At 44.6% G+C, this 14,272-nt stretch overlaps 1 protein-coding gene across 4 annotated transcripts in view; it reads left to right on the forward strand.

Annotated features, from left to right (window-relative positions):
• LOC103062396 (myosin-10-like) overlaps nucleotides 1-14,272 on the forward strand; it is a 58,822-nt gene that overhangs the window by 967 nt on the left and 43,583 nt on the right. For all 4 annotated transcript variants that reach the window (XM_025169584.2, XM_007432932.4, XM_025169585.2 and 1 more), the window contains exons 2-4: nucleotides 9,550-9,908; nucleotides 12,742-12,898; nucleotides 13,522-13,549. In XM_025169584.2, the coding sequence (XP_025025352.1) occupies nucleotides 9,552-9,908; nucleotides 12,742-12,898; nucleotides 13,522-13,549 (542 nt within the window). In that variant the 5' untranslated portion in view covers nucleotides 9,550-9,551. The remainder of the gene's footprint in view (nucleotides 1-9,549; nucleotides 9,909-12,741; nucleotides 12,899-13,521; nucleotides 13,550-14,272) is intronic.

Genomic DNA, 14,272 nt, shown 5'->3' on the forward strand with positions numbered 1-14,272 from the left:
TGAAGGGGTGGGAATAACTGCTTGCCAGGGAAAACGTACCTTTATGAGGACAAGCATTTCTTCTTTATAAAGTTTTTTTTTTTTTTTTGCCCCCTGAGTGGGTCACTGTGTCTAATTCTGAAGCCTGATGAATGAGAAGAGATGTTGGCATAAAGTGAATTGGCATCTCTGAAGGGGACTTCATCTGGAGGTCTTTGGAAATGACAAAGGAGAACGGTATTACAGCTGCTGTTGTGTTATAGTATCCATATTGCAGGACCTACTGGCAAGAGGAGGCTTGGCCTGGCTGTGGACTCCCAAGTAGCTTAAGGCAGGCTTCCTGGTTTAAGGACTTTGTGCTGCTGTTCTTTGCAAAAAACCCAAAAACCTCGTGACATTGCATGCACTGTCTACATTTATATATCTCCACGTTCAGGCATGTAATAAGGAACCTATCCATGGACTAGTCACCCCATGGTAGCAAAGTGTGATGGGTGCACACATTATTTGGATTTCACAACAAAGCAGTTGGAATTTCTCTGTGTTGTGCTCAAAATAATATCAGCTATTCCAGGAATGTAGTAGTATTTTTCCAGAATGAGAAAGGGGAGCATTCTTAAATTGAGGTTTTGAGGTTTTCTGCATGTGTCTAACCTCTAATTTAAAGCATCTGGGGAAAAAATCTGAATTTAATTAAGCCAATTAGGTATTTTATTTGAATGTCCACCAAAATGAACAGATCAGATCCTGGAATGTTTAGCATTTGGAACTTGCTATGTCAACAGAATGGTGAATTCCAGAGGTGGGTAGCAATGTTGGTCTGTTACAGAGAAAGCAACAAAGAGTTCAGTGGCCCTTAAAGAGAAATACTTTATGTGGCATAGAGTTCTCTTATGAACTAGAGATGATTTCTACAAATGGAAGGACAAAAGAGTGGAAACTCTTGCACTCTGTGCTGTGTCTGAAAGGAAAAGGGATGAGAACAAATTGCAAAGGATTAAATTTGACAGTGATTGGATTTTTGAAGTTTGTGATCCTTGAGCACCCCCTCTCAAATGTACATTCATTAATCATAGAAATGATAAAGTGGAAAATGGTTAAAACAGTAATTTGATAGACTATTTTATGCCTAAAGCTTCATTTTCCTTTATGTTTGCTATTCCAATCAAGTTTATGTGCTATTTAAGAGACATTTGCAGGCTGTTTGATTCTATACATCTGAGGAACTGAATATTCTGTCTAGTGAAAATTTTGATTGGGAATGTATAAGATGTGTGCTTTTGATGTTTCTAAGGCTGGAGATGCTGGCAGACTTTTTATGGGGAAGGTGATAGAAACCAGCCACTTTAAGAAGACATATGCTGATTTAAGGTTTTTTGTCTGTGTGTTTGGTAATGGGCTAGAAGAGTGATTTTTCTTTTTCTAAAGTGGGTTCTAAATAACCTGGTTGAACGTGGCACTTGAGAAGAGAGCTAGCTGATTTTCCCATAGGCCCTGTTTATGCTGGACTTGAGCACCAAACGGTTACGTTGTAGGCAATTGATATTTATAGCAGCAACCGGCATGCAAGTGCCATGGAAGCAGCCTGCTCCCTGCCCTCCCCCCTCCACCCCCCCCCCCCCCCGCTGGATGGAACAGGGATCTTGACAGAAAGGTTTAGGGCTGCTGAGAGTCCTGTGAGTTGCCTGGGAAAACAATTAGCAGGCTTGTGGTAACTCCTCTGGGAAGGCGTAGGAGCCATGTGGGCAGGCCCAGAAGTTGTATACTCTCAGACATCAACTTGACACACACGTCCTTGCAGCCAGTGACACACATTCAAGTTGGGTTTGTCATTTCAGCCTGTGACTGTGATAGCTATAAAGATAGTGACGGTCAGCCTAAAGAGCCCTTGAGCATTCAGAAGGCCTGGCTCCCAGCCACTTAGTTTCCAAAAGTTCATTCTGTTTGTCCTCTTGCTCCAAAGCAGAGTTTTCAAACATTCTGTGGAACCCCAGAACTCTTGAAGTTCCATGAGATTCTAAGGGGGGGGAAATCAGTGAAATACAGCCAGTTTTCTATCACTAGAACTTTATGTCTTGAATGGGGGTTCTCAGGAATCACTCTTTTTAAACTAACAGGTTCCACAGCTTGAAGCAGTTTGAAACCCCCTGCCTTAATACATTCAGTGTGTCTTTCATCGTATACTGTACAACCTTGAGCTCAGAACTTACCTTCTTATCACTTTCCTCTCTTTGCTTCCTTTTTAAGGAGTCCTAAAGCCCCATCTGTAAGGAACATCCCTTGCTATATAACTCAGTCATCTTCTTCAATGAATGCTCCCAGATGTGCTGAAGTACGGTTCCCATCATCCTCAGCCAGCATAGGGATGGTAAAAAAAATGCTGCTGTTGATTACATCACCCTTTCCTTGAGTAAGGCAGCCTTTCTGACTTCAGATTCGGAAGGAAGGAAGGAAGGAAGGAAGGAAGGAAGGAAGGAAGGAAGGAAGGAAGGAAGGAAGGAAGGAAGGAAGGAAGGAAGGAAGGAAGGAAGGAAGGAGAAGGGCTGGTTTCTGTAGGGACTCATATGATGGAGATATACCTTTAAGGAAACTGAATATGTGAGACCTCTACAGAGAATATATCGTGAGGCCTATCTGGATGTTGACTGGCATGGAGGATCAAATTAGTCCACATTTTATAGGCCTGGCATACCTTCAGAGGGTTTCTAAAAATGTTCATTGACTTTATTTGTAGCAGAACCATCAGCTCCACTTGACTAATTGAATCCCACTGCCTTAATCAGATCTTGGGGTGTTGAAATGGTCACACTTGGGGAACCAGGTGTCATGTACCTGTTTGTGGCCACAAGGATGGAAGATAAGCCCTCTGAGTCTGACTAAATATGTATTTTTGAAATGGGAATGTTAGTTTGCCACTTAATTATTGAGTGGAGGGTCTGTACTTCCTACTGTGGCAGCTGACATAGTGCTGTACTATAGGAACAGAAACACTGGAATAACTTAGTTATTCTTGGGCACACATTCTCCATCTGAAAACAGATAACCTGAAAGTGAAATAATCCTGCTACAGTATGAAAATGCAGAGCTGTGCTTATGGTATTTGTCTTTAATCTCTTTTTTGCCTTAATCTAAAAGATAAAGAAAACAAGAACAAGCTATAAAGTTCAAGAAAATCAGGATTGTGGCCTTATGTGCAGTGACAGATAACTTGATGTGCTGGAGCAAAACCTGCAGAAGCAGTAGGCTCCCTATCTCTTTCCCAGGCATCTATGCCAGTCTTCCATCAAATGCAAACATGTTTTGTTGTCAGTGCTACCTTTGGACCTGGGAGGGTGAGAGTTGTCGTAATGATAATGGTTGTCCTGGTTGTCTTTTTTTTAGCCTTAAAAGGTGTGTGTGTGAATATGTGCGTGTGTATTGGGTTGTGGTTCAAATGGGGAGCAAGTTAAGAGTTGTTTGTGCCACTCAAATGTGGGGCGGGGGGGAGTGGAATGCCGTTGGTTCTTGCTTGCCCCATGGCAATTGCTTCCTGCCATAGGTGAGCAGGGAAGTGGTGGGCTACCTTTAGGTCTTTGGTATTCACCTTGTCATTGATGGAGTGTGACACCCCACCTTGTGGAAGGGGAATACGCACTTATTTCTCTTACTGACAGACTCAGCCAGCCTTGCTCACCAAAGGCTAAATAGGTAAGGCTTGTCTTATAGTCCTTGGTCAATGGAAATGGCTGGAAACATATAGGATATCTCTCGAGCTGACAGAGGTAAGATAACTGTGGAAGTCCTTGGGCTCCTGCAGGGGCAAGTGAAACCACTGTGCTGGGTTCAAGAAGAGGCTCCAGAGATGTTGCTCCTAAGTTTACTTGGGAATAGGGTATGTTTGATGTGAGATAGATTGTTCTGAGATTTGTTGTATCCTCTCATTGAGGGTGGAGGGTGATTATTGGAACAAGAACTTTGGACAGATGAAAAACAGAGAAGGATCATTCTTAACCCAAATGAGCTCTAAGTGAGTGGATGAGAATCAAGCTGAGTGTGCGATTCAGGCCACCGCCTTCTAGAGGTTAAGGCAATAGGGGAGGCAGCCCCCACCAAAAATATTCCAGTCATCCCAAGCAAAACAAACTCCTGTGGTTATCTTAACTAACAATTATAGCAAGGTTTCAGCCCCCAAGATGTCGGTTCCTGTCCTTAACCCACTCGAGTCCATCCTCTCAACTTGTTCTGATCTCACACAATCTTCTCCTGGCCGAGAGAACTCCTGGCACCCAAACTCTCTCTCTGTTTGAATAGTGGGCACCACTCCCTTCTGACTCCTCATCTTCAACCAGCTTTGAAGATGTGATATTTCAACTGGCACCTCTGCCCAGATCTGCGTTTTTTGCCTTTTTACCCACACCACACCCCAGAAGGAGACGCATTTGGAACCAATTACCCCTGGGCTTGGTGCCATACCTTGTGGCTTCCTTTTGGAGGATTCAGGCTAGATCAGCTCCATGGGCCTAAAAGCTCAGTATTTTTCAGTCTAATGCAAATGTCCCAAAGATTTATTATATCCTCTTCCCTGTCTCTCTCTGTTTTCCTTCTCCTTCGTCCAACACCGCCCATCTGCATTTTTCACTTCGTCCATTTGGTGCCCGGAAGGCGAGGGCTTGAAGTTATCCTTGCTGATCAGGTTGCTGTGTTTGCCAATGCCAGCTGGGTTGTGGGTTTTCAAGGGCATTCTTGTGATTCCATTGCGGGTGCTGCCAGTCTTAGGACACCATTGACTAGTGGGGCATTAACAAGCAGCTTGCATGGAGCAGACTAGAGAGTAGGAAGTACCCTATAAGTGCTTGTTTTGATCAGTCTTTGCAGGGACCAATGGACAGAGATAATGAGTGTCCTCTTCCTGTAAATATATTGATCAGCACATTTGCACATACTTTCATTTGCATGGGTTTAAATCCTGCATTTGTCATGGGCCATAAGGCATGTATAGAGCAACAGTTTGGACTTCATTTCCTATCACCCTTAGCCAGCATGGCCAGTGGCAAGGGATTATAGGAGCTGTAGTCAAAAACATTCAAAGAGCACTAGATTATCTTTAAAAAGATTGCATCATAATTAATATCAGCTTTATATCAAGCTAAGCACTGAATTGGAGCTCCTATTCCTTATCTACTGGGACCTACTTCTTTCCCAAAAAATCTTTCAATTCCAATCTCAGTATTCAGTAGATGTGAGAGCTCTAGGCTACTGTCCCATAACACACAACTGTCCAGATGCTGATGAAACACAGTTCCCAGCATAACCAATAGTGTTGGTTATTCCCAGCATAACCAGTCTGCAGCATCTGGAAAGCCATGTTGGAGGACTGCCTCCTAACGTCCCAAACCTCCTACCATTTCTCTCCCTGCTCCCTTGTGAGATCGTTCGTTTTTTAGGAGATATGATTTCTGGGGAGGGGCATTTTCAAGCAAGGGACTCTTCCATTAAGGCCCCAAGATGACTGAGGCAATTATTTGCCACCACCTCAATAGCCTCACCCTGGGAATGCCGATCAATGAGCCAAGGAGGACACCACTGGCTTGTTAGTGCCACTCTGTTGGGCACTGTTGGGCAGGACTCTGAGTAGCTTGGCGCCTGTCTCGCCTCCGACTCGTTTAGCTGGGTCTTGTCCAATCCCCAGAGGTGGGGTGGGAGTGTGACCCAGTGGGAGGCAGCATGGAATGTGCTGGGAGCCAGGAGGAGAAGGAAGTTGGTGTGTGAATGTGCACATAAAGGAGGCTGGTCTCAGGGCTCTGGGTTTCTTTAGGAAAAGAAGCCTTGGATTCAGGACTGCTCTGAACACAAAGGTTGGGCCCAAATGCAAGGGTGGTTTCCTTCATGAGCTGGTAATTGTGGTGCAAGGGCAATGCATTCCTACCCATTATTTTTGCACACTTTATTGGTAAACAAGTTTATCAAATAATCCAGGCTCTGGGATTTTCAGAGGAAAAGTTGGAGTTCCACTGGAATAATAGAAGGCCAGGAAAGATAGTGGAAATGTAGCAGTCTTCCGGAAACGTTGGGACCAATTCCCTACTTGAATGACCTGCTTGTTAGACTTATATTCTTTTAATAGAGGAGCTCAAGGCAGTGTACACCACTCTCCCTCCTCTTGTTTTTCCCCATAACCACAACCTGTGAGGTGGTTTGGTCTAAAAGAGAGTGACCAACCCAAAGCCATCCAGTGAGCTTCTGTGGCTGAGGGTGGACTTGAACCTGGATCTCCCTTCTCCTAGTCCAACCCCTAAACAACTATCCAACACTGATTCTCACAAGAGTCAGTTGTTGTCCCCACTTGATCCGGAGGCACCAGCTTGGGAAAAGCTGGTGGGTAAAGAAAGTGGGGTGTCTAGGGGGAAAACAGAATGTGTAGAGAAGCCATGTGGGTGAAGAAGGAGGACCTAAAGGATGTAGGAACTGGGCTATTACAGAATGCCATGTGTGGGTCAAAATTCTAGTAGGTTTAGAAAGGGAATGACCACCAGCCCTTGACTTTTTGGTAAGCGTTTGGGAATACGGAAAGCAATTAATTCCAGATAAACATGAGTGAGCCTTTTTGCAGAGAAGAGATTCTGGTTGGGGAATAGGGTACAGTGATTTCAGGGCTCCCCGGCAGAACTGTGGGAGGACACTTGTGGGTAATAGAGAATTAACCGCTGTGTAAACCAGCAGGTATGGCTTCTCTGATTTAGAGCCCAGTGTTAGCTAGAAAGCAGGTAGGAGTTCTTGGATTCTGGGCAGGGGTGTGGCGGCTTCAGCAGGTGGTTGCCAGGTGCAGGATCGTTCAGCGTTGCACCTGTCTTGGTTGGAAGCCAAAGGGTGTCACCTACCGCCCTTTGGTCTTTCTGGGAATAACGAGCCATTTTCCATAACTGGAGCCAGTTTAGCCCTTCACCAATTCCCTTCCCCACTTCCTATCCTAGGACTCTTAACTTGTCGAGTCCACTCCGTGCATGTGCGTGCACACAAACATGCACACATATGCACACACCTTTCCTGTTACTTGCAGTCTCTTCCGGAAAAACTGGGTACTGAGAGATCAGAAGGGAGGCAGATCAAAGAGTATCTCTGTTATATTTTTTGAAGTCCATGTTGTCTTCTAGTGTGGAATTCAAAGGATGGGATCTGTGCCAGATTTCAGGATAATGTAGTGATGTGTTTGGTGAAGACTTTCCTCTTATATCAAAACCTCCTTCTCTTCTTCCTCCTGCCAAGATCCACTTGAAACGACTTGCCCTGGAGGTCGGATATGACCACTTTAATTTGCCATAATATAATGTTGGGGCATTGTGCGAAACAGAGATGGTAACAGTTGATCAAGGATGCTGATTGTTGCTCAAGGATGCTGCGCACCAAAGCCTTCTCAGGGCTATATACAGAGGGCTATCTCCTTTTAAGGCACTGACTAACCCTTCATCTTGGAAGAATTTCTTTAATTTGTTCTGGAGCTTTTTAGGACTGACCCCTGGAATTTTTGTTTCTGTACCTTACATGTTTAGATTTGCTACAGAGTATGAAAATCAGGAAGAGTTTGGTAGCACTTTTTCTGACGAATGAATTTTATTTAAAAGGCATAAGCTTTTGTGAGCTATAGCTTATGCTTTTTAGTCACTTTTTAATTAGTCCCGGTAGTTATCTCTACAGCGTAAGAGAACGCATTAAGGAGCTGAGTGGCTTTGAGCCTACACAGAGTGCTTTTCCATTCCTGCAGAGTAACTATTGTCAGTTCCCACACGTCTGGTGTTTGAGCTCTGGGTGGCTTTTCTGAGTCTCACCACGCCTGCTTTGGATCCTGGGCAGACAACAATCAGCAGATTTAAAGGAGCTGGAATAGGTGTTGAAGGTGTTGAGTTGTAAGGCTGCTTTGAATGAGCAGAGATGATCAAAGAGTCCTCCCCACTGTTCTGTTTCTGCAAAAGAGAAACTAAGGGTCTTGCCATAGTAGGAACCCCCATGGTCTGCTGAACAAGGGCAAGAGTGTCTGGCTTTAGCGACATAAGCAGCCAAAATTGCTGCTTAGCCACTGAGCTCAGCAGGGGTCTGGAAAGGGGGTGGGTGGGAGAGTGCTGGAAAATCTTGCTCATCAACCAGACTGTGGACTGAGATTGGTTGCCAGGCTGAGAAGGAGAGCAATGTGGATTTTTAGGGCAGAGAAAGTAGGCTCCTAGGTGCTTAGAAAGGCAGTGTGGGGGCTTCTGGAGGTCTCACCCTGTTTCCTTGGCCAAGTTGAATTCTTTGGCTACATTTGGATCCTGGGTTTTTCTGCTGTTCATTCTTAACTCCATTTCCATTTTCCCGGGTTAGTCTCCTGAGAGGAGTTTGGCTAATTGTGGCTAGAGCACAAAGCTGGAAAGAGATTTAACTTCTTCCACTTGTAGGAACGAAAAAGTTGGATGGGAAGGGGGGGGGAGAGTTATAAGGAGGGAGATGTTGCTTACCCTAAGAACCTTTGGAACACTCTTAAGTATTGAAAAGATTAAATATTTTCTTCCTGCATTTGCTCTGACACTTGCTGCCATTAACTGCAGTTTGTTTTGAATGGAAGAATAATGATCTACCCCATGCTCTCACATCAACCAGTAAGCAAACTATTGATTGTTGTATGGGTTTGAATGTGCATGCAGAATGTTTTCTGGATTTTGCATATTTTGGGTACATATCATGATGGTCCCTATCACCACCAGCATTCTCTTTCTTTCACAAATCCAGCCCTCATCCTAGAATGGCATACAGAATGAGGATCCATAGAAAATCTATCTTCCAAAATACGTAAATGGCCTAGTTCAATTTCCTTTACACAATTCTTACCTTGCCGTGCTTGTGTTTTATGGAAAAGGAAGGGCAAGTGATGATGAAAAGGGGCTACAGGAAAATCTGTTATTTAGGATTGTCTCCCAGCCTAAGAAAAGAACTAAATATATTGGGGTGGGGGGTGGAAGAAGTGGAAAATAATCTGTTCCATACATCCGAATTCAGAATGCACTGGAACATCAGCTTTTCTGCTGTTACCAGCTAGACAACTCTTGGTTCCAGACACCTTTTATTGCTTTCAGTGAGCTCCACCTTCACCCAGCTCCCAGGTTTTATTTCATAGTGATTGTTTTGTAAATACATTCTGTTGGCATGATAATGTTTATTCAAGAAGTTTCTAAGTCCGAAGGTTTGGGTCAGATTTACATTTTGAAGTCAAGTGAAGCTGCAAATATTTCCACTCCCACCTCAAGAGGAGGAGGAATTTCATGCTGCTTCTCTCTTGTGCCAATCAAATGTTTCTGTGCATCGCATTCCTGAGTTTGGGGAAAGCAACAGAAAGTATAAAAATTGCTGAAGCCATTAAAAATGTTATAGCATAGATGACGGTTTTCTGGGGATATTCTCACAATGATAAGGATAAATCAAAAGAGGTAAGGGCTGGTCTGTAGAGAACTGTGAGATTTACTGGACATGGAGAATTTGGCATTATGGTACACAGGAACTGAGACTCAAGATTGTAACACCAATCAATTGTCTAAATTTTCCTTGGCTTTCCCCTCTTTTTCTCAGCCATGGCTGTCCGGACCCCTGTACAACGGGGTGACGCCACTGCCGAGAGATATCTGTTTGTGGACCGGAACCATGTGGGCAATCCAGCATCGCAAGCTGACTGGACTGCCAAGCGCCTGGTGTGGGTCCCATCCGAACGTCATGGCTTTGAGGCGGCTGGGCTGCGCGAAGAACGGGGAGATGAGGTGTTGGTGGAACTTGCTGAGAATGGACGTCAGGTGCTGGTTGCCAAAGACGACATCCAGAAGATGAACCCACCCAAATTTACCAAGGTGGAAGACATGGCGGAGCTGACTTGCCTCAACGAAGCCTCAGTATTGCATAATCTCAAGGACCGCTACTACTCGGGTCTTATCTATGTGAGTTGGCTTATGGGGTGGTCTGGTTCTATGCATCTCTCTCTCCCCCTCTCTCACACATACTTTTTTTTAACCACTTGCATCTTCCTCAGAACATGAACCCAAGGATCTGTGGTCCAGCCTCCTAGTACTTCTAATTAAGAGCTACTTAACACAGTTTATCTCCCTGTTTAATTCCAAGTGTAGTCCAGGAATTCTGGTTTGTAGCACCTATGTCTCGCTCAAATGTCCTAACTCAGGAATACACTAGCCAATGTTCCAGATGGTTTGGACTTCAGCTGTTAGCCAGTATGGCCAGTTGCAAATCATGGTGGGAATTATGTTGTCCAAAACTCTTGATATCTGTCAAGATACCTTAAACAAGAAACTTCCAGATTTTAAACTGTGAAGTGCTGATAGATAAAAACGTGTTCCTGAAATTCTTTTTTTTTTTTCCGTTCCAATGGTGACAGCTAGGCTCTACTGGCAGATAGCAACAAGACTGGAGCCAGAATGTCCACTACTTCGAAATGCCCTTATACATTTGTTGGGTTGTCCCAAAGGACTGTTCCCCATTTGAGTGAGATGCAGCTTTGCTTCGATGCCAAGCTATTCATTCTGAGCAGACGTTAGGACTGGGGGAGAAGAGCTAATTTGGGACAGAAAGTTGGGTTTTTGTCCCAGCTTGTAAAATATGGGTGTGTTTCTGTGCAGTAATGCTAGAAACCGTGAGTTAAATTTCCTTCACCCCATCATGCAGAGCTCCTTTCAGAGGGAATGAGAAGGGGACATGAGTTTCTTCTGTCCTGCTGGTTTCCCTGGCACCCAAGTGGGCACAAAAGGCTACCCTGGGAGGCACCATGCCAAAGCATTCCCTCAACAGCACGTCATCTCTGACTCGCAGACAGCTCAGTGCCCGTCCTCCTCCTGCTGCCTCTGATCTCCACCCCATAGCTGGGTATCGGGGTGGGGAACGGACTAGACCTGTTCAGCCAGAACAGGAGTCGTCGGCAGGGTGTGAAGTGAATTCTCCTGAGGGCGCCGTCAGCTGCAGCAACAACACACCGCTTAGAAGTCTCCGTAGAAGCAGGAGACTCCACCGCAGATCCCCGTACTCTGTCTTCTGCTAAGAGGCAGCATGTACTTCTACATGATTCAGCCCCACGGAAGTCATCTTTAAGATGAAAGAAAATAAATTTTTTACCGAGAAGGAGAGTCCTCAGCCTCCCCAGACAGTTTCTTTGACAACCCATTTTGGTGTTTTTCCTGTAGTTCAACTCCTGTCATTCCAGCCAGTTGCTTTACAGTTTGGTCTCCAGGCTGATTCTTCCCAGATATTTCAGCCCGTAGCAAGTAGCATTTTCAGTCAGCCTCAGAGGCAGCAGTCTTTCCCCTACTTTTTGAGCTCTGATGCATTCAACTCCTATGATCCTCAGGCAATATGGTTAACAGAATAATGGGAGGTTACATTCCAGCACACCTGAAAGACTCCAGGTTGGGGAAGGTCAGTTCTACATACTTCCCTTATTGTCAGCCAATGGTAACCAAGGTCAAATGGACAAAATCTGTCTGTTGTTGGCATGGTACTAAAAGCCCATTTGGAAAGTAGGTAGCCTAGCAATAGCATGCCAAAAGTGAAATTGCACGGCTGGATTCAGGTTATGAAAATCCACAGGCATTGGTGCGTGAAAGCTTGTTGGAGTCAGCCTTTACTACAGGGGTGATTGATGGCCCCCAATCCCTTTTTATGCTCCTGTAACCCCCATTCCCTAATACCCAATGTTGGTTTTCTACTACCCTGAGGTAGGAAGTTTATGAAAATTATAATACAGCTTTATAACTTTGTAACAGCAGGACAGAGTTAAAAAGAACAAAGAAACAATGTATTCCATCCCCTTGAAAGCCTTTAATGACATGCCCCCCACTCATTTTGCATCGTCCCCCTGCCCAGGTGACTTTTGCTCCTCTTTGGCCCTCAGAAAGTTGCATGTTCCTTCATTCTTGGGACATTGGCAAACAGTCCTCTTATCCCAGCCATATTTTCAAATGTAAATACATTTTGAGGGTTTTACTAAGAAGCCTCAATAGGTTTTGTTTTGGGGGGGAATCCTAGAGGAGATGCTTTTCTTGGGATTAAAAGAGAGAGAGAGACTCTCTCATCCTGCATCAGACTTCTTCACGCTGGGGCATCCTTCAAATCTGTGGACCATTTTCCAAGATTCCCCAGCCTGTGCAGGACCTCCAAAAGGTAGCCAGGGTTGGAAAGGCTGACCAAGAAGTATCCCATTGATTTTTCACTTCAGCAGTAGGGAGAACATCTCAAGGCTGGAACTGCTGTTTCTCTCCATGCAGACATATCCTCTCTTGGCTGCAATTTATGGGAACTGGGTGCTAGGTGCTGCATATAACATCCAACTGCCTGTCTGGCTGGGATCACACATCACATTAAGATTTTGTTTGTGAAAAGGTCTAGTGCCCTAATCCACACATAATGCTTAGCTATAAGCCATGGATTAATAACCAAAAAGTCTGGGTCTGTGCAGAGATGAACCCAAGTAAATGACATGTCTGGCTTAATATGAAGTGTGAATTAGGTCATTGTCATGCTTCATAGTTAAAAGCAGTGGGCAGTGGACTTAGCTGCTCTCTTTTTTCTGACATTTTTTCACTTTTTCCCGAAGCAAAAAGAAACCATGTTTTTCAAATAGTTTTTTTTTTTTGAAGCAGCAGCCTAAGAAGGGAGAGTGTTTGACTGCAAGCTATAAAACCCCGGAAAGTGTGCAGACAAAAAAGAGCTGCGGTCACATTGGGGAACTGTCCTGATGCACCTTTCTGTCTTCCCTCCCAACGGCAGACATACTCAGGGCTCTTCTGCGTGGTCATCAACCCTTACAAGAATTTGCCCATCTACACAGAACAGATTGTGGAGATGTATCGGGGCAAGAAACGGCATGAGATGCCTCCCCACATTTATGCCATCTCTGAGACTGCCTACCGAAGTATGCTACAAGGTACACCCTGGAAGACCCATGGGGGGCTTTGCTATATGTCAGCAATGGACACAACACAACCCTAGAAGCTCGGGGCTGGCCCTGATTCCATGTGACCCTCAGCCTAATTACAAAAGCTCTAGAAACTTGGGGGGGGGGCAGGGAACAGAGAAGAAGAAGAAAATAAGAGAGAGAAATTGAGTGGGTCTAAAAAAGAAGATCTAGATGACCCTTCCCATTTTTGACCCAAGCCCTGCTCTCTCTTCATTTTACCTTCTTGCTCTCTAGGAAGTACATCCACTGGATGAAAACCAGATTACCCAGCCTTGCTATGTGCTGCGAAAGGCAAAGGGGAGGGTGGGGGGCTGTGAATGGAAAAGTTTAAAGCATTCCTCTTTCCAGACTGAACCAGAAAGGAGCAAAATATGTAATTGTAGGGTGTAGGATGGACAGAATGTGCAATTTTAAAGTGTAGATGGATAGAGGTAGAACAGTATGATGAGGTCTAGCATTTTGTAGTTGGCGAACAGAGGGTGGATGACTGCATGTGCATTTCTGATGCCCTCTAGCGGAGGGAAGTGGTCTTCAGGAAATGGGAGCAGTTTTGGTCTGAATGTTTTCTCTTTCTTGCCCTCACTCTCCAGATCGAGAGGATCAGTCGATCTTATGCACGTGAGTGTTGCTTGAAGTGGGGAGGGGCTGTAGAAGGAGTTGGTCAGAGGAGGGAGGGCAAAAATTGTGCGCTACCCATTGCTCTGCATGGGGGTTATCAGAGGCCCTAGAAATCCCCTTCATTGAGTGGCATGCAGTTATGGCTGGATCAGAAGCATTCTGCGATTCTGATACCAGTCCGTTGTTTTAATTCTGTAAGAAATGTTGTACAGAAGCTGGTCCAAACAATCCTGCAGCTTTAGAAACATCTTTTCCCAAATACCAGCTTCATTCCCTACAGCAGTGTTTCTTGCTGGCTGGGGAATTCTGGGAGTTGAAGTCCACCCATTTTAAGGCTGCCAAGGTTGAGAAAAACTGCCCTACAGTCTTCCCGTTCCCTTCAGCTTAGAAAGAGGTGATTTATTTTCCTTTTTCCCCTTGTAACAGATATTGTTCTAATCTGGGATAGGAGCTGCAAAGTTGATCCCATTGTAAACGAATCAGTAAATAAACAAAGACCGTAACTTCCACCAATTTAGTGCCCTCCAAATGTGTTGGGATTAAAATTCCCAGTTTACATAATTAGGAAAGACTGCTTTAGAGTGTCCAAATCCCTTCTCATATTTTACCCAGCAATCCTTGTGAATAAACCATTAGGATGGATGGTAAATGTTAAAAATTGCTTTTTTATTCCATCTGTCTGATGGACAAAGATATATACATTTTTTTCTTACCCCTCTGTAA

The sequence above is a fragment of the Python bivittatus genome, unplaced genomic scaffold (genome assembly GCF_059951505.1).
Source record: "Python bivittatus isolate LINGU-HERP-01145 unplaced genomic scaffold, Pbiv_v1 ctg000440_np1212, whole genome shotgun sequence".
In the NCBI taxonomy this organism is placed as follows: domain Eukaryota; kingdom Metazoa; phylum Chordata; class Lepidosauria; order Squamata; family Pythonidae; genus Python; species Python bivittatus.